This window comes from Cherax quadricarinatus, chromosome 15, assembly GCF_038502225.1.
Source record: "Cherax quadricarinatus isolate ZL_2023a chromosome 15, ASM3850222v1, whole genome shotgun sequence".
NCBI classification, from domain to species: Eukaryota; Metazoa; Arthropoda; class Malacostraca; order Decapoda; family Parastacidae; genus Cherax; species Cherax quadricarinatus.
This window is the reverse complement of record NC_091306.1, coordinates 5459717-5485456: the sequence shown is the minus strand read 5'-3', so window position 1 is coordinate 5485456 and position 25740 is coordinate 5459717. Positions and strand designations below refer to the sequence as shown.

The 25740-nt window shown below is 38.1% G+C and overlaps 1 protein-coding gene across 2 annotated transcripts in view; it reads left to right on the top strand.

Moving 5' to 3' along the window:
* Positions 1 to 25740, top strand: part of LOC128692026 (ADP-ribosylation factor GTPase-activating protein 1-like) — a 121078-nt gene that overhangs the window by 6828 nt on the left and 88510 nt on the right. Inside the window, exons 3-8 of one of the 2 annotated variants that reach the window (XM_070085095.1) lie at positions 1170 to 1283; positions 4306 to 4417; positions 4974 to 5139; positions 11829 to 11943; positions 14512 to 14622; positions 23445 to 23504. In XM_070085095.1, coding sequence (XP_069941196.1) covers positions 1170 to 1283; positions 4306 to 4417; positions 4974 to 5139; positions 11829 to 11943; positions 14512 to 14622; positions 23445 to 23504 — 678 coding nt within the window. The remainder of the gene's footprint in view (positions 1 to 1169; positions 1284 to 4305; positions 4418 to 4973; positions 5140 to 11828; positions 11944 to 14511; positions 14623 to 23444; positions 23505 to 25740) is intronic. The other variant, XM_070085096.1, reaches the window with a different exon arrangement.

Below are 25740 nucleotides of genomic sequence, written 5' to 3'. Positions count from 1 at the left end.
ACATAATTAAAAACTATAGTATTTGTTGTATGTAAAACTGTAATTAATCTCTATAAAATGTATTTTTTATGTGAATATTTTTGGGTTTCTGGAACGGATTAATTGTATTTCCATTATTTCTTATGGGAAATATTGCTTCGAATTTCAGATTTTTCGAATTTAGAACTAGCTCCTGGAACAGATTAAGTTCGATTTTTGAGGTTCCACTGTATACATTATACAGTATGTATACAGTATATTTTATCTTTTGATGTACAAATTGTGTATTTGTCACAGACCAAAATGTGCAAGATTTACAAAGCTACTATGGAGCATTTTGAAAAAGATGGAAACTGTATTCTCAAAATTGTTACTTAGAACTCACAATAATTTTATATTCAGAATTACTTCATAACCCTCTAAGTTTGGAAAATGTCAGCAGATTTTTGTTTGTGACTTACCATAAAGCCCTTGGGGAATTATTGTAGTAATTTGGTTAGACATGAGATGACTGAGCATCCTCATGTTACCATTATCCATTGTATGTTATAACTTTATAGTACACTAGTGGATCACAAAAGTAAATGTTATAAGCTAGCAAGTGCTGTAATGCAAAGCACAATTATTTTTTTTTAAATTGAGGTTAGAATTTTATGTTATTTGATAAAAAATAAAAGCTATTAGTCTCCTCACCTGATATAATGGCTAAACATTGTTTCATTTTGTATTCTTATTTTTAAAGAAATTAAATTTTCTTAAGAGCAATGTGCACACTACACTTAAAGTATGAAATTATGGGAGCCACAATAATCATGTTATGTTTGGTCTTGGATACTTGTAACCATATCATAAATACCTGTATTGTAACTGTGTTCATTTCATATCAAAATGAACATGGGTAATGGCACTATGAGATTTTATAAAAAAAAAAAGAACTATTGTATAACAAATCACTGATTGGAATAAACTTTTATTGGTATGGGCACCCACTTTCCCTTTAAATAGTGTAACTTATTTGGTGAAACCAATTAGTAAATTTTTAAGACAGTCATGATTCGAGGCATACCCATTAAATATGATTACTCCGTTAATGTTCCTAGTATTTCTGTAAAAGTAGTTTTCTGGCTTTGTTGCATAAGAGAATCTTACCTTGTTTATCATTATTCTAGTGTAAAGACACTTTTTTACAGGTTGGTGGGAATAAAAGAGCCAGAGAGTTCTTAGAGAGTCAAAAAGATTATGACCATCATGCATCCTTGCAGCAGAAGTACAATACCAGAGCTGCAGCCCTCTACAGGGATAAGGTGAGCTGATAGTCTTGGTGAATAGAAAGCTACTTAGTGTAGAGAAAACATTCACTATAGCAGAGGTTTCATTTTGAAGAGAGCTTTAGTAGTCATGACTTAACCCTTTCAGGGTCCGTGCCATAGATCTATGACTTTACGTTCAGGGTCCAAACCGTAGATCTTTGCCATGAGCTCAGCTCACTCTGATAAGCTGTGAGTGGTAAATTTGGGCCTAGATATGAGAGAATACATCTATGTAGTATGTGTGCACCACATAAAACAAATCCTGCAGCACACATTGTATAATGAGAGAAAAAAAACTGAGACCGTGATTTTCGATTAAAACAGCAACTTTGCAGTGTTTTTTCGTATGTTTTTTATAGTTGTATTTGTGATTTCTTGGTCTCATTTGATAGAATGGAAGACATATTACAGAATAGAGATGATTTTGATTGGTTTTAATACTGGAAATCGCTTAAAACTGAGCACAAAGTAGAGGAAATGTTAAATTTTTGCCAATGTTCAAGAGTAAACAAACGACCTCACACATCTAATACATGCCAGCTGGTGGGCCTAATATACATTCACAAATGTGGTGATGATATTTATACAATTATTACAATATTGCATAACAGTAAATCTTCTATTTTTTTGTTTGAATAAAAATTCATTATGTGAATAAAAAATCAAAATGGAATTCATTTGTAAAGCCTCAAAATGTAACTAATGAACAGAGGAAATGTTAGTTTAGTGTCAGGAATACCTACATTGTTTATTCTGGACCCTATTTTGAAATTGGAATATTTTGAACTTTGTGTTAAATTGGCCAAATTACCAATTTCCAATCACTTTATTTTGTAGTTGAAACAGTTGACATGGCAATTTCTTGTGCTCAATCGATAGAATAGAAGTAATACTAGTGAAATAGCTAAGAATTTGGTCGACTGGAATAATGTAATTGGCCTAAAATGGGAGTCAGTCAGCAAAATCGCCGATTCATAAATATCGCTGACACATCAAAATTCGCGAGAGCATAATTTCGTCAATTTTCCATCAAATTTCGTACTTTTTGTTTTATTACCTTCAGAAAAAGATTCTCTACCATTTCGTAAGAAAAAATAATTTTTTTTTTTTTTAAATTCTTGGACCCTGGTGCGCACTTTGAAATTTGGCCTCTGGACCCTGAAAGGGTTAAAGCTCTCTGCAGAGAGATGACTGTTTTGCTTTACGAAGAGCAAAAAATCATCAATAATACAGCCTTGCTCTACATTATCTGTCAGTTATACTTGTCAGTAGTACCTATCATTCAGCAACCTTGGGAAAGAAGTTTTCACAGGTTCTTGTAGGTCTCCTTTCTTGCTATTCAATCTGTTACCATCATGTTTTTACTTTTAATAACTTTCACTTAAATCTGTTCGTCTCAATGATTAAAAGAGGTGTTACAATATGACTCCAATTTGCCAGTATCTATAACATTTTAAAAATAATTGAACACTGTTTTCAAAGGATGGCACTCTGCATTGAAGGGGTTGAGGGGTATGCATAGTAATTTTATAGTGTTTTTTGTTTTTGTCCAGTTCACCCATGGTAGGGAAGTTTGAAAGTGTACATATAAGTGAACATAAAAAAAGAATAAGGTGATGAGAATAAGTAGATGTATGGTGAAAGAAGAATAGGTAAGAATGGTTGGAATTACTTTAGATTATAAGAAGTGAATATACATTATATAAAAGTAGATACAACAGCATATAGTTGTGAAAGGTGAAATAAATAGCAGAATAGTGGACGGAAAGAAGTTTGCAAGAATATCGAAGCTTACATAAAGAAAGTAATTTGTCAATGGATGCAAAAATGGGAATATAACACAGTAGTTCAGACTTTTACGGGTATGGAACAAGGTCTTCAAATGTTGCAACAAGAAGGTTGGCAGTAGATTTGTCTTGTCTGAGATTAAGATAGTGTGTGGTAGCACATGTATAAGAGGTATAATTCAAAGAGTGGTTGTCAAGATGATTTGGTATTATAAAAAGCATAGAGCAAAGTACAGTAAGTTAGTAATAATGTGGAAATCTGGAATGAAATGGAAGGTGGTAGGTGGAAAGACGGTCAGAGCCTGAGAAAGAATTGGATAGTGTACATGACAAAGGTCAGAGGATGAATATGTGAGCATGTTAAGTTTGAGTCAGTGTACAAAATGAAAGAAATGAGTTTTCCTACAAGTTCAGATATTACACTTAGAACTGTAAAATACTTATCAGTGATAGAAGCTCAAGAAAACTGTTGTTATTAGAATGTTACTTATACATACATACATACATAAGTTTTCTTATGTCATGTTTGAATTTGTGCTTTTACTGAATTGAGGATAAGATGGTTTCTACCAAACTGAAGGATGAAATGAAACCGTAATTAAGCAATGTTCTGGTGTGAGGTCAGTTGGAAAGGAAACTAGACTTGAGTTTATAGACAAAGAAAATCTAGGAGGAGAAAGTTCTGTATTATATAAGCAGTAAACTTTGCAGCAAAACCTCTTGGAGATCAAAACTAGCAATATCATCCTTAAGTCTGGGAGAGAATAGTTCCAGACACTGTATTAATGGTATGTGTCTTTTGTAAATAATCTTGGCCTAAATAAAAATGTAAGAATTGGAATGTTTTTAGAATTTTTGAAAAAAAAATTGTAGACTATAATCATAGAGCAGATTTGAACTTTTTACAAGATTTAGGCCTTTACAATTAGGTGATAAATAAGGGTCAGGATTCTTCCTTGGAATTGGCCAAGTCACTGCATACTTGAAAAGAATTTGAAAGTGTCTTATCATGGTAAGTGCAAAAATTGGAAGCATGTTTTATCAAAATATGAGATTTAGGGGGGCTTTGTAAAACTTGCAGTTGAAACATTTTTATACATGTTGCTGGAAAAATTGTAATTTTTGTAAAATATGATGGGCTTTTTAGCATTTTTTTTTTTTTTTACTATGTACAGAATTTCTTTAAAAGTCTATCCTGTAATTTACTGTGTAATATATATCAACCACAGGTTGCAGCACTCTCGCAAGGCAAACCTTGGAGCATAGAAACTTCATCTGCACAGAATTACCACTCTACATCAATTCCCAAGTCTTCTTCAACCACATCCTTCAAGACATCTGGTAGGACCCTCAAGCTTAACTAATATTGTGCATTGCTCCAAGTATCTTACTTTTATTTTTCAATTAAGCTTTGATCCTCTTTATACATTTGTACATTTGTAAAGTTTTAGGGTAAGCTATAATTCTCTTAATCCTTTTAAGTTTCTGTAAATTTGTTGATGTATTGTAGTGTGTGTATCTGCTTCAATACCTATGCATTGTACAATCTTGTGTGATGGTCCTCTAGTTGGAGTATATAATCTATATAGATTTTTATTAGCAACAGGTGTGAATGTCACTTTTCATTAGCTCAAGGGATCATAAATTGCAGTAGTGTATATTAAAATATTAGAGGACATCATCCCGGCTACTTGCTGTATTGTATTTTGGTATTTCTTTCACTTAATGGTAAACCTTATCTTCTTTTTAATCTTAGTGCAATCTGTGCCAAAGTGATTTGTTTTTATGTAATTTTATCATTGTATTTCATCCTGCAAGAAATGGCACACAAAACTAAACAGTGTCATTTGTTATCCTAGCTGACAATAGAACCCTATATCAACCATGCATATTACAGGGCAGAACATGTACTCTTCCACTGGCAATGGTTATAATGGCTACAATAGTGGTGGTTATAATGACTGTCAAGGAGGATATCAGGGTGGTTACCAAGACCCCAGCATTAAAAGCCAAACGGAAGCATTTTTTGCAAAAGTACAAGATGAAAATTCTTCTCGGCCAGAGTAAGTGATATTTCACTGTTACCTAAAGTAAAAATAAAAAGATATATTGCTCTTTAAAAAAGAATGTAGTGGCTAATGGTTTCACAGCAACCAATGTAAGATATATTTTTAAATGAGTGGAACAAAATTTGATGATAGGGATGTATAGTCCTGTTAACTACTTGGTCAGTTTGAGTTTCTGTCTGAAAATACAAGTTAAAATTGGAGATAGTGCACTCCCCGGCATTAAATATTTCCAGAGAAGCCTTGCTAGTCGTTGTATGTCTAGTAAAACCTAGTAAGGAAGTTGACAGTGAACATAGATAAAAGTAAGGTACTGAGGGTATCAAATGAGTTAGGTAAGGAAAAATTGGATATTGAATTGGATGGAGGAAGAATGGAAGAAGTGAATATGTTCAGGTATTTGGGAGTGGATGTGTTGGCAGATGGGTATACCAAGGATGAGGTAAACCATAGAATTGATGAAGAAAAAAAGGTGGGTGGTGCATTGAGGTATCTGTAGAGAGCAAAAAAAATGTTGTCTATGGAGGCAAAGAAGGGAATGTATGAGAGTATAGTGGTACCACCATTCTTGTATGGGTGTGAAGCATGGGTTGTGAATGTTGCAGTGAGAAGGATGCTGGAGGCAGTGGAGATGTCATGTCTAAGGGCAATGTGTGGCATAAATATTATATAGAGAATTTGTAGTGTGAAAATTAGGAGGAGGCTGAGGAGGGATTGTTGAGGTGGTTTGGTTATTGAGAGAGGATGGAACACAATAGGATGATTTGGAAGGTGTAGAAATCTGTAGTGGAGGGAATGCAGGGTTGGGGTCATCCCAGGAAAGGATGGAGGGAAGGGGTAAAGGAGGTTTTGTGTGGAAGGGGCTTGGACATACTCAGGCAGGTGTGAGTGTGTTAGATAGGGGTAAGTGGAGAAGAGTGGGTTTTTGGGACTTGACGAGCTATTGGAATGTGAGCAGGGTATTATTTTGTGAAGGGATTCAGGGAAAGTTGTTAGCCGAACTTGAGTCCTGGAGGTGGGAAGTACAGTCCCTGGACTGTAAAAGAGGGGTTTAGGATATTTGTTGTTTAGAGTGACCTCTAAACTGTCGTATGTGCATGCCTCTGGCAAGACAGTGATAGTGTGAATGATGGTGAAAGTGTTCCTTTTTTGGGGCACCCTACCTTGGTGGGAGACAGCCAGCATGCTAAAAGAAATCTAGTTAGGCATACACTGTGAATAACATAAAACAGTTAATGATATCTAAGATGTTTAGCAGCTTTTTATATTGAATGACTTTAAGGCTTGTTTAGAAATTGTATAGTAGAGGATTCTTTGCAGCATTACCAAAAAAATTTTATCCTGGTCATAATTCTTGCAGTTGCAAAGGTGTTATACAGTGACTTTCTTCACATCTAAAACACGGGCATATTTTATTTAAATTAAGTAGGTATGAATTAAATATGTAAAACTAGTACAAAGGCTGCACTCTTTTAACCTCAGTTTATTAAAAGATTAGGTTTACGATATTGCCTGATTGGTTTTATAGACATGAGGCTGCTTTGTAAAGAAATATTCCTTCATCTATTCATGATGGGTGTGTAAATTTTACATCGAGTACTATGTAGGGGTAGGGGTCGGCCTAGGAAGGGTTGGAGGGAGGGGGTAAAGGAGGTTTTGTGTGCGAGGGGCTTGGACTTCCAGCAGGCATGCTTGAGCGTGTTTGATAGGAGTGAATGGAGACAAATGGTTTTTAATACTTGACGTGCTGTTGGAGTGTGAGCAAAGTAACATTTATGAAGGGATTCAGGGAAACCGGCAGGCCGGACTTGAGTCCTGGAGATGGGAAGTACAGTGCCTGCACTCTGAAGGAGGGGTGTTAATGTTGCAGTTTAAAAACTGTAGTGTAAAGCACCCTTCTGGCAAGACAGTGATGGAGTGAATGATGGTGAAAGTTTTTCTTTTTCGGGCCACCCTGCCTTGGTGGGAATCGGCCGGTGTGATAATAAAAAAAATACTACAAAACCAGTACTGTGATGCATACCTCTCACTGTGTCTATATAGAACAGCGCTCATCTCACGGCTAAAAAAAACTTAATGCTTACCTTTAGTTTATGTTGACCTTAGTCAAGTTAATGGGAATTGACTATGTATTTGCTGTTGCAAGCCATGTACATCTGGTTGAATAGATAATGTAGCAACACGAAAAATATTTTGCAGGTGCCTGATGATAGTAATATAGGAACCTTTTTCTTTTAGCTTTTATATATTAATTTTTAGATGCTAAATTAGAAATGCTTCCACAAAAATAGAAGCTTCCTTGCATGATCACATATTTGAAGATAATCACTATTTGGTTAATCTTCTGTGTGTTCAAAACCTAATTACATTTAACCATATTTGGCTAATCAAAAACTTCTTTTAACAGTTGCATCACCTATTCTAATTTTCCTAAAAAATTATTGTAACCTCAAGGATTTTATTAGTGAGAAATTGTCTTTGGCATGTTTTATATGTTAATCTGTCGTATTGTGAATGATTTGCATTTGCTGTGATTTTAATGTTCTTAATGCAGTATTGTACTCCTTAAACAAAAATAGTTTCAGTACAGACAAGGAACACTGCTTTGGAAAGTGTTTTGAATAAATATTTCTTCCAATCTTGAAAATTTATCAGCCGTCTAATGTAATTTTGAATGAAAAATGTATATTTTTAAGTTTCATATACAGCCTCTCCTCACTTAATGACAGAGTTCCATTCCTAAGACCACGTTGTTAATCAAATTTGTCCCTAAGTGAGGAGCATACTATAATGGTAGTGAGTTTGTGTCAGCCATCTTTGATATTTTTTTAATGTCACCTTTGCACCATTTATAACATTTCTGGTACATTTTCAAATGTTTATACAGTAGTGTACTGTATATTGAAATAAACAGAATAGAGGAAATCAGCTCTAATATACATTATTTTGGTGTGAATACTGGTCAGAGAGCCCATCGTAAATCCAAGGCATTGGTAAACGAATACGTCACTAAGTAAGGAGAGGCTGTATTGTAAATATCTAGGTAGTAGGTTGGTAGCCAGCAACTGCCTAGAGAGGTACTACCATCCTGCCAAGCGAGTGTAAAAGGAAGCCTGTAGTTGTTTTACATGATGGTAGGATTACTGGTGTCTTTTTTTCTGTCTAATAAACATGCAAGATTTCAGATACATCTTGCTAGTTCTACTTAAGTCCCACTACACGTGTGTGTGTGTGTGTGTGTGTGTGTGTGTGTGTGTGGACACACACACACACAGAAAGTGGCACAATTACTTTCTGCTAATGATACTGTGCTTATGGGAGATTCTAAAGAAAAATTGCAAAGGTTAGTGGACGAATTTGGGAATGCGTGTAAAGGTAGAAAGTTGAAAGTGAACATAGAAAAGCGTAAGGTGATGAGAGTATCAAATGATTTAGATAAAGAAAAATTGGATATCAAATTGGGGAGGAGTATGGAAGAAGTGAATGTTTTCAGATATTTGGGAGTTGACGTGTCAGCGGATGGATTTATGAAGGATGAGGTTAATCGTAGAATTGATGAAGGAAAAAAGGTGAGTGGTGCATTGAGGTATGTGTGGAGGCAGAAAATGTTATCTATGGAGGCAAAGAAGGGAATGTATGAAAGTGTAGTAGTACCAACACACTTATATGGGTGTGAAGCTTGGGTTGTAAATGTTGCAGCGAGGAGGTGGTTGGAGGCAGTGGAGATGTCCTGTCTAAGAGCAATGTGTGGTGTAAATATTATGCAGAAAATTCGGAGTGTGGAAATTTGGAGGTGTGGAGTTAATAAAAGTATTAGTCAGAGGGCTGAAGAGGGTTTGTTGAGGTGGTTTGGTCATTTAACCCTTTGAGGGTCGACAGGCCCTCTCCGAAACTCGTTCTCAGGGTCGGCCAAATTTAAAAAAAAAAAAAATTATTTTCTCTTATGAAAAGATAGAGAATCTTTTCCCGATCATAACGACACCAAAAGTTTGAAATTTGATAGAAAACTTACGGAATTATGCTCTCGCAAAGTTAGCGGTCTCGGCGATGTTTACGGATCGGCGATTTTGCCCACTTTGAGCCCCATTTTCGGCCAATTTCACTGTACTAGTCGACAAAAAACATGAATATTTCGCTAGAACTCCATTTTTTCTATCGAATGGGTGCAAGAAACCACCCATTTATAAATTCAACTATCCAGTACAGTGGTCAGAATTTAGCAATTTTGCCAATTTCACACAAATTTCAAAAGATGCCAATTTCGGAATAGGGTCCAGAATAAACAAGAAAGACATTCCTGGCACTAAAATGACATTTCCTCTAGTCATTAGTCACGTCTCAAGGCCCCTCTTATATTCTTTTGCTTTCCACTTTGAATTTTTATTCTCACAAAAAATATAAGATTTACTGTTATGCAGACTACTGCATTAGTGTAAAAAATGGTATAAATATTATTGGTGCACTTGTGAAAGAATATTAGACTCACCAGTTGACGTGTATTGCACGCTTGGCACGATTTGTTTACTTTTGAAGTTTGGTAAAAATCGAACATTTCTGCTACTTTGAGCTCAATTTCAAGGCACCTTTCATTGTAAAACCAGTCAAAATCATCTCAATTTCAGTAATATGTCTTCCATTCTATAAAATGAGACCAAGAAAACTAGAATACAACAATAAATACTATACGAAAATACACTGCAAAGTCGCTGACTTATTAAAAAAAAATGGAAAAAGTTTTTTTTTTCTCATTATGCACCGTGTGCTGCAGGATTTTTTTTAGACTGTGCACACTGACCACATAGACCCATTCTTTCATATGAAGGCCTACCAGCTTTCTCCCACTAGATTTGAGGTCGCTAGAATTTATGAGTACTAGTACGTCAAAAACCCCTACGCGTAAGACGTACTAGTACGACGAAAACCCTCAAAGGGTTAAAGAGAGAGGATCAAAGTAGTATGACATGGAGAGCGTATAAATCTGTAGGGAAGGAAGGCGGGGTAGGGGTCGTCCTCGAAAAGGTTGGAGGGAAGGGGTAAAGGAGGTGTTGTGGGCGAGGGGTTTGGACTTCCAGCAAGCGTGCGTGAGCGTGTTAGATAGGAGTGAATGGAGACAAATGGTATTTGGGACCTTACAATCTGTTGGAGTGTGAGCAGGGTAATATTTAGTGAAGGGATTCAGGGAAACCGGTTATTTTTATATAGCCGGAATTGAGTCCTGGAAATGGGAAGTACAATGCCTGCACTCTAAAGGAGGGGTTTTGGGATATTAGCAGTTTGGGGGGATATGTTGTGTATCCTTAAACGTATATGCTTCTAAACTGTTGTGTTCTGAGCACCTCTGCAAAAACAGTGATTATGTGTGAGTGAGGTGAAAGTGTTGAATGATGATGAAAGTATTTTCTTTTTGGGGATTTTCTTTCTTTTTTGGGTCACCCTGCCTCGGTGGGAGACGGCCGACTTGTTGAGAAAAATAAATATATATATATTTTTTTTTTTTTTTCAACAAGTTGGTCGTCTCCCACCGAGGCAGGGTGACCCAAAAAGAAAGAAAATCCCCAAAAAGGAAATCCCAAACCCAACCTTTAAAATGCAGGCATTGTACTTACCATTTCCAGGACTCAAGTCCGGCTATATAAAATACAGTGGACCCCCGGTTAACGATATTTTTTCACTCCAGAAGTATGTTCAGGTGCCAGTACTGACCGAATTTGTTCCCATAAGAAATATTGTGAAGTAGATTAGTCCATTTCAGACCCCCAAACATACACATACAAACGCACTTACATAAATACACTTACATAATTGGTTGCATTCGGAGGTAATCGTTATGCGGGGGTCCACTGTAACCAGTTTCCCTGAATCCCAATAGCTCGTCAGGTCCCAAAAACTATTTGTCTCCATTCACTCCTATCAAACATGCTCATGCACGTTTGCTGGAAGTCCAAGCCCCTCACCCAGAAAACCTCCTTTACCCTCTCCCTCCAACCTTATCAAGGATGACCCCTACCCCGCCTTCCTTCCCCTGCTTTGATTCATTCATTCTCTAAATGGCTAAACACACCTTCTCCTAATTTCCAAACTCCGAATTCTCTGCATAATACAGTGGACCCCCGGTTAACGATATTTTTTCATTCCAGAAGTATGTTCAGGTGCCAGTACTGACCGAATTTGCTCCCATAAGGAATATTGTGAAGTAGATTAGTCCATTTCAGACCCCCAAACATACACGTACAAACGCACTTACATAAATACACTTGCATAATTGGTCACATTGGGAGGTGATCGTTAAGCGGGGGTCCACTGTATTTACACCACACATTACCCTTAGACAGGACATCTCCACTGCCTCCAACTGCCCCCTTTGGGGTTTATTAGTTCTAGGTTTTTCCTCTTATCTCTATGGGGAAGTGGAACAGAATTCTTCCTCCATAAGCTATGCGTGTCGTGAGAGGTGACTAAAATGTCGGGAGCAAAGGGCTAGTAACCCCTTCTCCTGTATACATTACTAAAGTTAAAAAGAGACTTTTTTTTTTTTTTTTGGGGGGCCACCCTACTTCTGTGAGATACGTCTGGTTTGCTGAAAGAAGAGAAGATACATACATGTATATTGTAAATAAAAATTATTAAGCATTGTGGAAAATAATACAAAGCCTAAATTTTTAAATGAAAATCACTTTACTCCACAGTCACCTTCCACCTTCTCAAGGAGGACGATACTCCGGGTTTGGCAATTGCCCCAATCCACCTCCAAAGAGTGCGTCAACGGAAATACTTGACACTGCCCTTAGTTCTTTATCTACAGTAAGTGCCAGTCTAGTTGTGAGGTTTGTGAGACACTGCTTTAAATAGGAAATGAAAGGGACAGAGTAGTATTTTGAGATGAAAATGATATATGTACAACAATAGCAAAATGGTTTAATATGGCATTAATGAATAGGTAATGAGAAGTGAACCATCAAATGTATAATAAAAAAAAAGTACGTATGTAACTGGACTTCATCCCCATTTTTTATATTGTTTCTTAATGCCTCCCATATCTCAGGCACTATGACTACTGTGAGTTTAGTTCTTCCCTTTGATTAAATACAAGTAAAATTACATATAAATGCAAAATAAGCACAGGAAGAGTTGAATGATAGCTCTAGGTCTTGCATGTTGCAATCAACACATCAGGAGCAGTTGCAAAAATCAGTAGGAAGTCCAGGTAGATACATTCAAGGGAACACTTTCCTGAACAAATCTGCCTGGACCTCTACTAATTTCTGCAACACTGCAAGCTCCTGATGCGATAATTGCTACATGAAAGGCCTAGAGCTACCATTCAACTCCCCTTGTGGTTATTTTCCTTCTTGCTTTTTCACGATTATTGCATTACATATAAAGTTAAGTGATAAAAAGCAGCTGTTTGGAGAGAAAAAGAAATGTAGCATTGAGGTACATCTGAGAATGATTGTGTGGTACTCCTATATTTAACAAGAAAGGAAGAATATGAAGTAAAAAAAAAAAATAAAAGAATCATATGATAGAGATAGAAAGGGTCTATGAGGTTAGAGGTTAAGATAATGTAGAAAAACGTATAACATATTAAGGAAAAATATAAAATGCAATAATGAATAAGTTGTGCTTTTGCATAGACACTGCTTATAAACATAGGTCAGAAAGTGCAGCATTCTTAAAGGTAGTCGTACAGCAGTAGTATAGTAGTAACAGTAGAGCAGTTGTAGCAGTGGGTGAGCAGATAGTAGTAGTAATAGTAGTAGTGGTGGAGCTGGGGAAATGTGTTGAGGTATATTTAAATTTAGGGATCACCTTTTCTGCTAGACGCTACTAGAAAACTATCTATTACAAAGGTTGTGAATTCAGAGAAGGGTGTCCAAATAGTGTGTGCTTGATATGTCCATTATCATGCAGTCCAGAATGATTAATAAACCTAACATATCAGTTATGAATAAGAAGGAAATTAAAAGTGAATACAGGAAAGAGCAAGGTGATGAGAGTAACAGAATCTAGGCAATGAAAGATTTTATGTCAGATTGGAGGGAGGGAGTATGGAGGAAGTAAATGTATTTAGATATTTTGAAGTGGGCTTGTCTGCTGATTGTTCTATGAAAGATGAGATGAAATGCAGAATAGACAGGAAAAGTGGGTGGTGTGTTGAGGTATCTGTTGAGACAGTTTTATCCATAGAGGCAAAAAGAGGAATGTGTATAGTGTTACCAATACTTGTATAGGTGTGAGGCATGAACTTTAAATGCAGCAGTAAGGAGAAGGATGGAGGCAGTGGAGATGTCTTGTTTGAGGGTGATGTGTAGTGTGAAGATGCAGAAAAAAAAAAGAACGTGGAGATTAGAAAATCATGTGGGGTTGTTGAGGTGGTTTGAGCTTTTGAAGAGGAGGCAGCAGGACAGAATGACTAAGAGGGTATATAATCTAGGATGCAAGGAAGGATAGGCATCATCCCAGCAAGAATTATAGGGAGGGGGGTAAACGAGGTTTTGAGTGCTAGGGGCCTGAGCATCCAGCAAGCTTGTGTTAGGTCAGGGTCAAGACAAGAGGTTTATATGACTTGATGATGATCTGTTGGAGTATGAGCAAGGTAATATTTATGAAAGACTTCAGAGAAACTGGTTAGTCAGACTCAAGTCTTGGAGGTAGAAGTACAGTGCCTGCACTGTAGAGGAAAGGTGAGGATGCTGCAGCTGAGAGGGTCATTTGAAATATGATGTTAGCACACTTCTGGCAAGAGAGTGATTTAAGTGAATGCATTTTGTTAAATTCTAGCCAAATTGTTTTCAGGTATGATTATTACAAGATCCTAAGGCAGTATTTAATACAGTAACTTAAATTAGATGCCATTAAATAGTTAAGGTAAACTGAAGGCTCAGTTTATTATGAATAATAAATATACTTATCAAAGATAGTATGATGAATTACAGGTCGGTCATCACTAATCCAGCAATCAGTTATCCGGTTCCATCAGTAATCCGACACTAATTTTGGCTAGCATAATTTCAAATTTCATCATTATACTGACTCAGAAATTGTGCAGAAATCCACAACAGCAAGCTGGTGGAGGAGAAAGCAGTGATGAAAATGAGGAACATGTTGATAGGTTAATTAAGTGTATTCTAACTTAACCACTCTGTAATCCAGCAAACTCTCTAATCTGGCACATAACAGGTCCCAGTGATACCGGATTAGTGATGGCTGACATGTATAATTTTTAAATTTGCCAAAAGAGTAGTCTTCGCATTAATAAAGCAGGTAAAAGTTGGTATGGAAGGCTAGAAACCATCAGGTGTGCATCAGGCAACTATAATCTTATTAGTTGATTTTGGGATATCATCCCTAGCATTGTTCACATTTCAGGGTTGGTCACTGCTATCTCTGGGTGCCACTAAAATTGCAGGAAAAGCTGTGGAATACAGCAGCATAGCCACAGAGAAAGCCACAGAATACAGCCACTCCATCACAGAGAAGGTAAATTACTTCTGCAAAAATTTCACTAATTTATCTATTTTTAGCCACACCATCACAGAGGAGGTTGGTTATTTCTGCAGTGTAACACCATTTTATTTTATAGATTGTCTGAAATTTTTATTTTTAATAGAAATTACATTGCTGTGTAATTTGCTTTCTCATTCATCAATTACGTATATCTAATCTTCCGTGTATCCATAAAATTGTCACCTGGACATTTCTGTCAGTGGGTGCTTAAACCTTCTTTTAAAATTAACACAAGCTATAGGTAAACACATGATGTCCCTTCATTACTAATCTCTTATTCTTATACGCCATGAACCCAGGGAAATAATTATTGTATTATGTGGTTTAAAAATAAGTCATTTTAAATTAAATGTTTTCTCCTGTTGGATAAAGGCCCATGAAGGTACTGTATGTTAATATATATAATTTATAGCATAGGAGCATGTTAAGTGGTATGAAAAATTAGTACAGTAGTTTTTATATACAATGTATATTTTGTTACCTCTTTTGTAATGTTCCCATGCTTTCAAGTTTCTTTGCTTTAATATTCTATTATTTCTTAGCAAGCTCAGTCATATATATTTACAGTTGCTGCACTTTTATCACTGAATGTTCACTTGTGTAGCATGCAGAACCAAGCATCACATACAGTGCTTATGATATTAAATTATTCTTCAGGTATCAATGGGATAAAAGAGTTCAGAGTTGCAGAATTTTTTTGTAGCTGTATTCTTTTAAAATGCTCTCTTTCGGAAGTTGAGTACAGTACAGTGGACCCCCGGTTCGCGATGCTATCGGTATCCAATAAATCCGGTAACCGATGCATTATATCGCAGAAAATTTGCCTCGGTTCCCTTTACAGAACCCGGTATGTGATGCAGTTTGTACGAGACGTGTCCATGTGTGGCCTGAACTGCCCCGTGTGTGCCAGTGTTTACAAGCCAGCCAGTGTGCGCGCATCTAAGGATACATTCGGTACATTCCATATTATCCATATTATCACTGTTTTTGGTGCTTGTTTCTGCAAAATAAGTCACCATGGGCCCCAAGAAAGCTCCTAGTGCCAACCCTTCGAGACCAAGGGTGCTAATGACTGTTGAAATGAAGAAAGAGATAATTGCAAAGTATGAAAGTGGAGTGCGTGTGTCGGAGCTGGTCAGGTTGTATAGTAAACCCCAATCAACCATCTCTACTATAGTGAGCAGGAAAACGGCAGTCAAGGAAGCTGTTCTTGCAAAAGGTGCAACTGTGACCGCAAGTGTTAGAAAATGTTGAGAGACTGTTATTGGTGTGGATAAATGAAAAACAGATAGCAGGAGATAGCATCTCTCAAGCGATCATTTGTGAAAAGGCTAGGCAGTTGCATGATGATTTGGTAAAAAAATTGCCTGCAACTAGTGGTGATGTGAGTGAATTTAAGGCCAGCAAAGGTTGGTTTGAAAGATTTAAGAATCGTAGTGGCATACATAGTGTGATTAGGCATGGTGAGGCTGCCAGTTCAGACCACAAAGCGGCTGAAAAATCTGTGCATGAATTCAAGGAGTACATAGAGGCTGAAGGATTGAAAACTGAACAAGTGTTTAATTGTGATGAAACAGGCCTGTTTTGGAAGAAATTGCCAAGCAGGACCTACATTACTCAGGAGGAAAAGGCACTCCCAAGACATAAGCTTACTCTTCTGATGTGTGCCAATGCTAGTGGTGATTGCAAAGTGAAGCCTTTATTGGTGTATCACTCAGAAACTCCCAGAGCATTCAGGCAAAACAATATCCTCAAGGCTAATTTGTGTGTGCTGTGGAGGGCAAACAGTAAGGCATGGGTCACTAGGGACTTTTTCTATGACTGGTTACACCATGCATTTGCCCCCAATGTGAAAAATTACCTAATTGAAAAGATATTAGACCTTAAGTTCCTCCTGGTATTAGACAATGCCCCTGGTCATCCTACAGACTTGGCAGAGCGACTTTCTGGGGACATGAGTTTCATTAAGGTCAAGTTTTTCCCTCCTAATACCACTCCTCTCCTGCAGCCCATGGACCAGCAGGTCATTTCCAACTTCAAGAAACTATACATAAAAGCTATGTTTGAAAGGTGCTTTGAAGTGACCACAGATACTCTATTGACTAAAGGAGTTTTGGAAGGATCACTTTAATATCCTCAATTGTGTAAACCTTATAGGTAAGGCTTGGGAGGGAGTGACTAAGAGGACCTTGAACTCTGCCTGGAAAAAACTGTGGCCAGAATGTGTAGGCAAAAGGGATTTCAAAGGGTTTGAGGCTAACCCTGAGAAGCCTATGCCAGTTGAGGAATCCATTGTGGCATTGGGGAAGTCCTTGGGGTTGGAGGTTAGTGAGGAGGATGTGGAAGAGTTGATGGAGGAGGACAATGACAAACTAACCACTGATGAACTGCTAGATCATCTTCAACAGCAAGAGGCCACACCTGAGGAAACTGCTCTGGAGGAGGGGATAGAGAAATTGAAGAAGTTGTCTATTTCAAAGATTAAGGTGCAAAGCTTTTTTGATGAAAATCACCCTCAGACAGCCACTGCAAGCCGTGTTGGCAACTTGTACAATGGCACTGTTGTGTACCACTTTAGGAAAGTCATAAAGGAACGAGAGGTACAGGCCTCTATGGACAGATATGTTGTGCGACACAAGTCCAGTGACTCTCAACCTGGTCCTAGTAGCATTAAAAGAAGAAGGGAAGTAATCCCGGAAAAGTACTTGCTACCTCAAGTCCTAATGGAGGGGGATTTCCCTTCTAAACGCTAACACCATCCACACACTCCTGTCCTCCCATCCCATCAATCATCACCAGATCTTCATTAAAAGTAAGTGTCAATTATTCTTTAGTTACATATTATTCTTTTGTTATTGTTGTTATTGTAATTATTCTATTGCATTAAACTTAATATTTCATGTGGTAAATGTTTTTTTTCATACTTTTGGGTGTCTTGCACGGATTAATTTGATTTCCATTATTTCTCATGGGGAAAATTGATTCACTTTCTGATAATTTTGGTTTACGATGAGCTCTCAGGAACGGATTAATATCACGAACCGGGGGTCCACTGTACTATGTTATACTTTGTCTACTTTATCTTTGATGGGTATTCCCTCTAGCAATGCCGCCTTAGTTAGAATATCCTTAAGATTTTCAACTGGTGGTAAATGTTAGATATTTGAAGGATATTTGGCATTCTTAATGCTTTCATTTACCTGCTTTTGTTATAACTACGTGAAGCAGCTACCACCTGAAACAAGTGTGAAGAGATAAGAGCTGCCTCAATATGCATGCATACACAAGTGGGAAATTAGAATCTGAAGAAAGGAAGCACAAAGGCATAAGTTGGGAAATATATGATTCCTAAAACTTTTATTTGCAAAGAGAATGTCATGGTAGATAAAATGCAGTAGCTTATTTAGTACTGCTGCAATGTGTCTACAATCATGCCTGTGATTGGTTTCAAGAATTTTCTTCACAAATCCCAGTTGGAGGCCAGATTTCAATATTGACTGCTTGGTCATCCAGACAGAGAAATGAATTAATAAATGAAAAAGATACATGTGCAACAGTTGGGTATCTTAATTGTCTTAATGTTTTACCTGCTCTGTAGGTTTCTTTAGTCAAGTACAGATGTGACTAAATATGTATTGAAGACAGCAGAAGCAGTGGAGAGGAAATGATGAGGCAATCAGTCTCTTAACTGTGAGAAGTGTTCCACTCCATAGTCTTGATTCACATTGAGACTAATAGTGCTGAACACTTCTGTAGGCTAAAGGACTGACCACCTCATCTTTACCTCTCCACTGCTTCTGTCTCCAGTATTTAGTCACCTCTGCATTTGATTGAAGAAGCCTGCAGAGCATGTGGAAAAAATAGGAAGTGAAGATACCAAACTGTTGCACAGTAGTCTTACCTGTCTACTTGTCAGAATGTATGAAGTACTTTTTAATATAATGATTAGAGAAATGAATTAGCAGTGATAGAAAGGTGACCCCATTACTTTCCCGGATTAGTAATTCTTTCGTGGATGATTAAGGTTACCCATGTCAGCTGCAAAATAAATTTATGTAATTATTAATAGGAAAAAAGTGAATAGGGTTTTATTGTGTTCTTTTATAGAAAAAATATCATCAAACCTTATGTGTAGTACAATAAAATTCTTTATTTAGTGTATGATTTTTATGACCACTGTAGCTTTTAAATGAGAAATTTTTGTATATTGTAAAATATACATAGATGTCACGTCTGAGGGCAATGTGTGGTGTGAATATAATGCAGAGAATTCGTAGTTTGGAAGCTAGGAGGAGGTGCGGGATTGCCAATACTGTTGTCCAGAGGGCTGAGGAAGGGTTGTTGAGGTGGTTCAGACATGTAGAGAGAATGGAGCGAAACAGAATGACTTCAAGAGTGTAGTGGAAGGAAGGCGGGGTAGGGGTCGGCCTAGGAAAGGTTGGAGGGAGGGGATAAAGGAGGTTTTGTGTGCGAGGGGCTTGGACTTCCAGCGAGCATGCATGAGCGTGTTTGATAGGAGTGAATGGAGACAAACTATTTTTAATACTTGACGTGCTGTTGGAGTGTGAGCAAAGTAACATTTATGAAGAGACTCAGGGAAACCGGCAGGCTGGACTTGAGTCCTGGAGATGAGAAGTACAGTGCCTGCACTCTGAAGGAGGGGTGTTAATGTTAGTTTAAAAACTGTAGTGTAAAGCACCCTTCTGGCAAGACAGTGATGGAGTGAATGATGGTGAAAGTTTTTCTTTTTTGGGCCACCCTGCCTTGGTGGGAATCGGCCAGTGTGCTAAAAAATAAATAAATAATTTAATTTACGAGAAAAATTCTTCCCAGATATTTTTGCAGAATCGTAAGTTTAAAATGTTTGCATTATTAAACAAAATATTTAACATGTGGATCATGACAGAAATGTTAAAAGCAGGGGGGGATATAGTGTTGGAGTGGTTGGTACTTTTGTTTAATAAATGTATGAAAGAGGGGAAGGTACCTAGGGATTGGCGGAGAGCATGTATAGTCCCTTTATATAAAGGGAAAGGGGACAAGAGAGATTGTAAAAATTATAGAGGAATAAGTTTACTGAGTATACCAGGAAAAGTATTCGGTAGGGTTATAATTGAAAGAATTAGAGGTAAGACAGAATGTAGGATTGCGAATGAGCAGGGAGGCTTCAGAGTGGGTAGGGGATGTGTAGATCAAGTGTTTACATTGAAGCATATATGTGAACAGTATTTAGATAAAAGTAGGGAAGTTTTTATTACATTTATGGATTTAGAAAAGGCATATGATAGTGGATAGAGGAACAATGTGGCAGATGATGCAAGTATATGGAATAGGTGGTAAGTTACTAAATGCTGTAAAGAGTTTTTATGAGGATAGTGAGGCTCAGGTTAAGGTGTGTAGAAGAGAGGGAGAATACTTCCCGGTAAAAGTAGGTCTTAGACAGGGATGTGTAATGTCACCATGGTTGTTTAATATAGATGGGGTTGTAAAAGAAGTAAATGCTAGGGTGTTCGGGAGAGGGGTGGGATTAAATTATGAGGAATCAAATTCAAAATGGGAATTGACACAGTTACTTTTTGCTGATGATACTGTGCTTATGGGAGATTCTAAAGAAAAATTACAAAGGTTAGTGGATGAGTTTGAGAATGTGTGTAAAGGTAGAAAGTTGAAAGTGAACATAGAAAAGAGTAAGGTGATGAGGGTATCAAATGATTTAGGTAAAGAAAAATTGGATATCAAATTGGGGAGGAGGAGTATGGAAGAAGTGAATGTTTTCAGATACTTGGGAGTTGACGTGTTCGGCGGATGGATTTATGAAGGATGAGGTTAATCATAGAATTGATGAGGGAAAAAAGGTGAGTGGTGCGTTGAGGTATATGTGGAGTCAAAAAACATTATCTATGGAGGCAAAGAAGGGAATATATGAAAGTATAGTAGTACCAACACTCTTATATGGATATGAAGCTTGGGTGGTAAATGCAGCAGCGAGGAGACGGTTGGAGGCAGTGGAGATGTCCTGTCTAAGGGCAATGTGTGGTGTAAATATTATGCAGAAAATTCGGAGTGTGGAAATTAGGAAAAGGTGTGGAGTTAATAAAAGCATTAGTCAGAGGGCAGAAGAGGGGTTGTTGAGGTGGTATGGTCATTTAGAGAGAATGGATCAAAGTAGAATGACATGGAAAGCATATAAATCTATAGGGGAAGGAAGGAGGGGTAGGGGTCGTCCTCGAAAGGGTTGGAAAGAGGGGGTAAAGGAGGTTTTGTGGGCTAGGGGCTTGGACTTCCAGCAAGCGTGCATGAGCGTGTTAGATAGGAGTGAATGGAGGCGAATGATACTTGGAACCTGACAATCTGTTGGAGTGTGAGCAGGGTAATATTTAGTGAAGGGATTCAGGGAAACCGGTTATTTTCATATAGTCGGACTTGAGTCCTGGAAATGGGAAGTACAATGCCTGCACTTTGAAGGAGGGGTTTGGGATATTGGCAGTTTGGAGGGATATGTTGTGTATCTTTATACGTATATGCTTCTGAACTGTTGTATTCTGAGCACCTCTGCAAAAGCAGTGATAATGTGTGAGTGTGGTGAAAGTGTTGAATGATGATGAAAGTATTTTCTTTTTGGGGATTTTCTTTCTTTTTTGGGTCACCCTGCCTCGGTGGGAGACGGCCGACTTGTTGAAAAAAAAAAAAAAAAAAATTAACATATTTCTTTTAATTTAATTTTCCCTTATCGGACACCGTTGCTTTGTGCTCCTAGCCAGTGATTTATTTTATAATTATTTTACTCATAATTTTGTTCAAGATAAACTAGTTTCATAGATTTGTATAATTTTAACTATGGTTCTTTTCTATATATTAAATTCAGTCTTGATTGCCTGTAAAGTTGTAGGTCAGCCCACAGCTCTGGTTTGCCATGTTCTCGTGCAGCTAGCATGCTTAGCCACACCTTCAGTAACATGTAGTGAAAACAATCCTTTGTTTTTGAAAATAGGTTGCTAAGTTTTAATAGCATCATGTAGACAGCTGTTATGGAGTAGATAAGATTGCCATAAAGCACTGTCATCTATTCTCTAAGTAAGCCTGCAGTTAGGATCCCACTCAGGCAGACAGTAAGCAAGATTGGTACGAGTATATGCTTTTAAAAATTTCCATTGAAGTTTGGACCACTATGCAAAATTAATTTTGGCATATTGATTTTTTAACTTGTTCAGCTACTAAGCTTTGAGTGCTAAATAGTGCAGACAACCATAATCACTTACTCAGATAAAGTGATTTGCACATCCAAACTACCACATCAAGTATATAACTCCCCTCAGGGAAGGTCGTTCATGCTGGTGAGGGGCTCGATACCAAGAAATGGAATTCCCCTTCCTTGGATGAAGCTGGATTGCCTTCCATTACCCAACTGCTGTTTGACTCTTTTGGGTTTAGCACTTCCCCCTAAATATAAGAATAAGTAGTAGATATTAAGGATGCAACTATAGGAGATTTTTTGCTGATGTCAATACTAAATTTTAGGCAGATACAGTACCATCAAAATTAGCTGATACTAACAGATGTACTGGAATTGATACTGATAACACCAGAATTGGCTGATATCCACTGATGCCGATACCATCAAAATTGGCCCCTGGTAGAAATATAAAAAAACAACCCTTGAGCTAATTTGTCACAAGTATTTTGACTTATTTTAGGAGTGTTTAAATACAAGGTACTGTGCTACATTGGTTAGGTACTGCACTGCAGTAGTTAGGTACTTCACTGCAGTAGTTAGGTACTTCACTGCAGTAGTTAGGTACTGCGCTGCAGTAGCTAGGTACTGTGCTGCAGTAGCTAGGTACTGCGCTGCAGTAGCTAGGTACTGCGCTGCAGTAGCTAGGTACTGCGCTGCAGTAGCTAGGTACTGCACTGCAGTAGCTAGGTACTGTGCTGCAGTAGCTAGGTACTGCACTGCAGTAGCTAGGTACTGTGCTGCAGTAGCTAGGTACTGTGCTGCAGTAGCTAGGTACTGCGCTGCAGTAGCTAGGTACTGCACTGCTGTAGCTAGGTACTGCACTGCAGTAGTTAGGTACTGCTCTGCAGTAGTTAGGTACTGCACTGCAGTAGGTAGGTACTGCACTGCAGTAGGTAGGTACTGCACTGCAGTAGGTAGGTACTGCACTGCAGTAGGTAGGTACTGCTCTGCAGTAGGTAGGTACTGCACTGCAGTAGCTAGGTACTGCGCTGCAGTAGCTAGGTACTGCGCTGCAGTAGCTAGGTACTGCCCTGCAGTAGGTAGGTACTGCGCTGCAGTAGGTAGGTACTGCGCTGCAGTAGCTAGGTACTGCGCTGCAGTAGGTAGGTACTGCGCTGCAGTAGGTAGGTACTGCGCTGCAGTAGGTAGGTACTGCGCTGCAGTAGGTAGGTACTGCGCTGCAGTAGGTAGGTACTGCGCTGCAGTAGGTAGGTACTGCGCTGCAGTAGCTAGGTACTGCACTGCAGTAGCTAGGTACTGTGCTGCAGTAGCTAGGTACTGCACTGCAGTAGCTAGGTACTGCACTGCAGTAGCTAGGTACTGTGCTACAGTGGTAGATACTGTACTGTGGTGGTTAGTGGAGGGAAGGATATACGTATTTTGAGCCTGGCTTGCTATTGCTGTAGTTGTCTTGGACCTATACATTAGGTAGTAGTATAGATTATGAACAATTGTTTCTTGTGCAAGCAGGTGAGAAATCCATTATTGGCTTTGTAGTATTGAATGCTGTACTGTAGAGCATGAAAATGTGATGTTGATATGTTTGATGTTTTGACGTCAGGTCCGTGAAGGCAAGCTGTTGGAGGAAATTTCATCTCATGCCAGTAACATTGGTGGTAAGGTAAGTTGGCAGATCTATTTTTCTTGTATATGTGTGTACACTCGCCTAGTTGTGGTTGCAGGGGTCAATTCACAGCTCCTGGTCCCGCCTCTTCACTTGTCGCTACTAGGTCACTCTTCCTGCTCCATGAGCTTTATCATACCTCTTCTTAAAGCTATGTATGGGTCCTACCTCCACTACATCACTTTCCAGACTATTCCACTTCCTGACAACTCTGTGACTGAAGAAGTACTTCCTAACATCCTTGTGATTCATCTGAGTCTTCAGCTTCCAACTGTGACCCCTTGTTGCTGTGTCCCATCTCTGGAACATCCTGTCTCTGTCCACCTTGTCAATTCCTCTCAATATTTTATATGTCGTTATCATATCCCCCCTATATCCCCTGTCCTCCAGTGTCATCAGGTCAATTTCCCTTAACCTCTCCTCGTTGGACATGCCCCTTAGCTCCGGGACTAGTCTTGTTGCAAACCTTTGCACTTTTTATAGTTTTCTTACGTGCTTGGCTAGGTGTGGGTTCCAAACTGGTGCTGCATACTTCAATATAGGCCTCAGGTACACAGTGTACAGGGTCCTGAATGACTCCTTATTAAGATGTTGGAATGCTATTCTTAGGTTTGTTAGGCACCTGTATGTTGCAGCAGTTTTTTGGTTGATGTGTCCTCGGGAGATGTACCTGGTGTTATACTTGCCCCAAGATCGTTTTCCTTGAGTAAGGTTTGTAGTCTCTGGCTCCCCCTAGATTGTACTCTGTGTGCAGTCTTTGCCCTTCCCCAATCTTCATGAATTTGCACTTGGTGGGGTTGAACTCTAGGAGCCAGTTGCTGGACCAGGCCTGCAGCTTGTCCAGATCCCTTTGTAGTTCTGCTGGTCCTTGTCCGATTGAATTATTCTTATCAACTTCACATCATCTGCTCACAGTTGCACTTTCTGAGTCTATTCTGTGTTAGTTAGTTACCATTTTGTCCTAGGCACATGTCGATTAGACACTAGGCCTGGTGTGTGTGTGTGTGTGTGTGTGTGTGTGTGTGTGTGTGTGTACTCACCTAATTGTGGTTGCAGGGGTCGAGACTCAGCTCCTGGCCCTTGTGTCTGTGGCTGTCTCTGTCTCTGTCTGTCTGTCCATTCATTTGAAGCCTGTTAAAGGTTTTGCATTCTGTCAAGACTGCTGGTCTTTTAGTCTCTTGAATACATAAGATAATAGGTAAATCTTGCAAACTTCTACATACATGCAGTATGCACTTATGTTTATTTTTATGTTTTTCTTAATATTTCTTAGTTGTGCAGTATTTCCTTGTCAGTTGAATAGGTTTATTCTGGTATTGGGTTGTGGGAGGGTGGATTCCTGGAACCATTAACAAACTACAGATATTACCTATATTTATAATTACAGGAGCAAACCCATGCTTATTATGTCCTGTCTTCACTGTTTAATTTGTCATATATTTTCAAAAGTTTCAGTGGATATAGTGGACATTTCTTGCTTGTGAGTCCCATTCCAGTAGTCTCCTACTTCATTTCTGAAGGAATATTATCTAGTATTCTTTTGGCACGATTTTTTCTCAGTGTAATATTTAGAGCTCTTCTACTAGTTAATGGTGTTTAAAAATCTTCTCTGTTTACCATTTCTCATTTTTTGATCTTGTGGTTATGTCTTCTCTTTTCCTTGTATTAACCAGTGATTTTTATTTTCAATTTTTCTTTGTAACATGTGCTTCTAAGGTTCAGGAGTCATTTTGTAGTATGTTCGCAAACTTAATCTGTTTAAAGTACTAAATAAATTTTCGTGCTTTGACATTGCACTGTTGACGAGTATTCCATTTCTGGCCCAACACATACTATTGCAAATAGTTTTCTTGGCATTTCACCATCTGTATGTCAAATCTATTTTGAAGTCTGCCAGTATAGTGTAGGAGTTGCTGGTGATAATTTTTTGTTTGATGACTACCGTATTTTTTTCTGTCTGATGCTCTTAATGCTGCATTGCATAATCTATACGAGATCTTTTTTCATTATATCGTATTTTCCTTATGTTTGGCCTGTCATTATTAGATTTCATTATCCATTTTATGACTCAGTTTTGCCAAACACCTGAATTTGTGAGAGGAATCTTAAACTGTTCATGCTATGGTATTTGTGATGTTTATATTCTATCACTCCACTTTTTCAATCTGTTCAAATCATCCAAGGATTTACTTTCTTTTTAATTTCATAGTTTGCTGGACACAAATCATAGCAT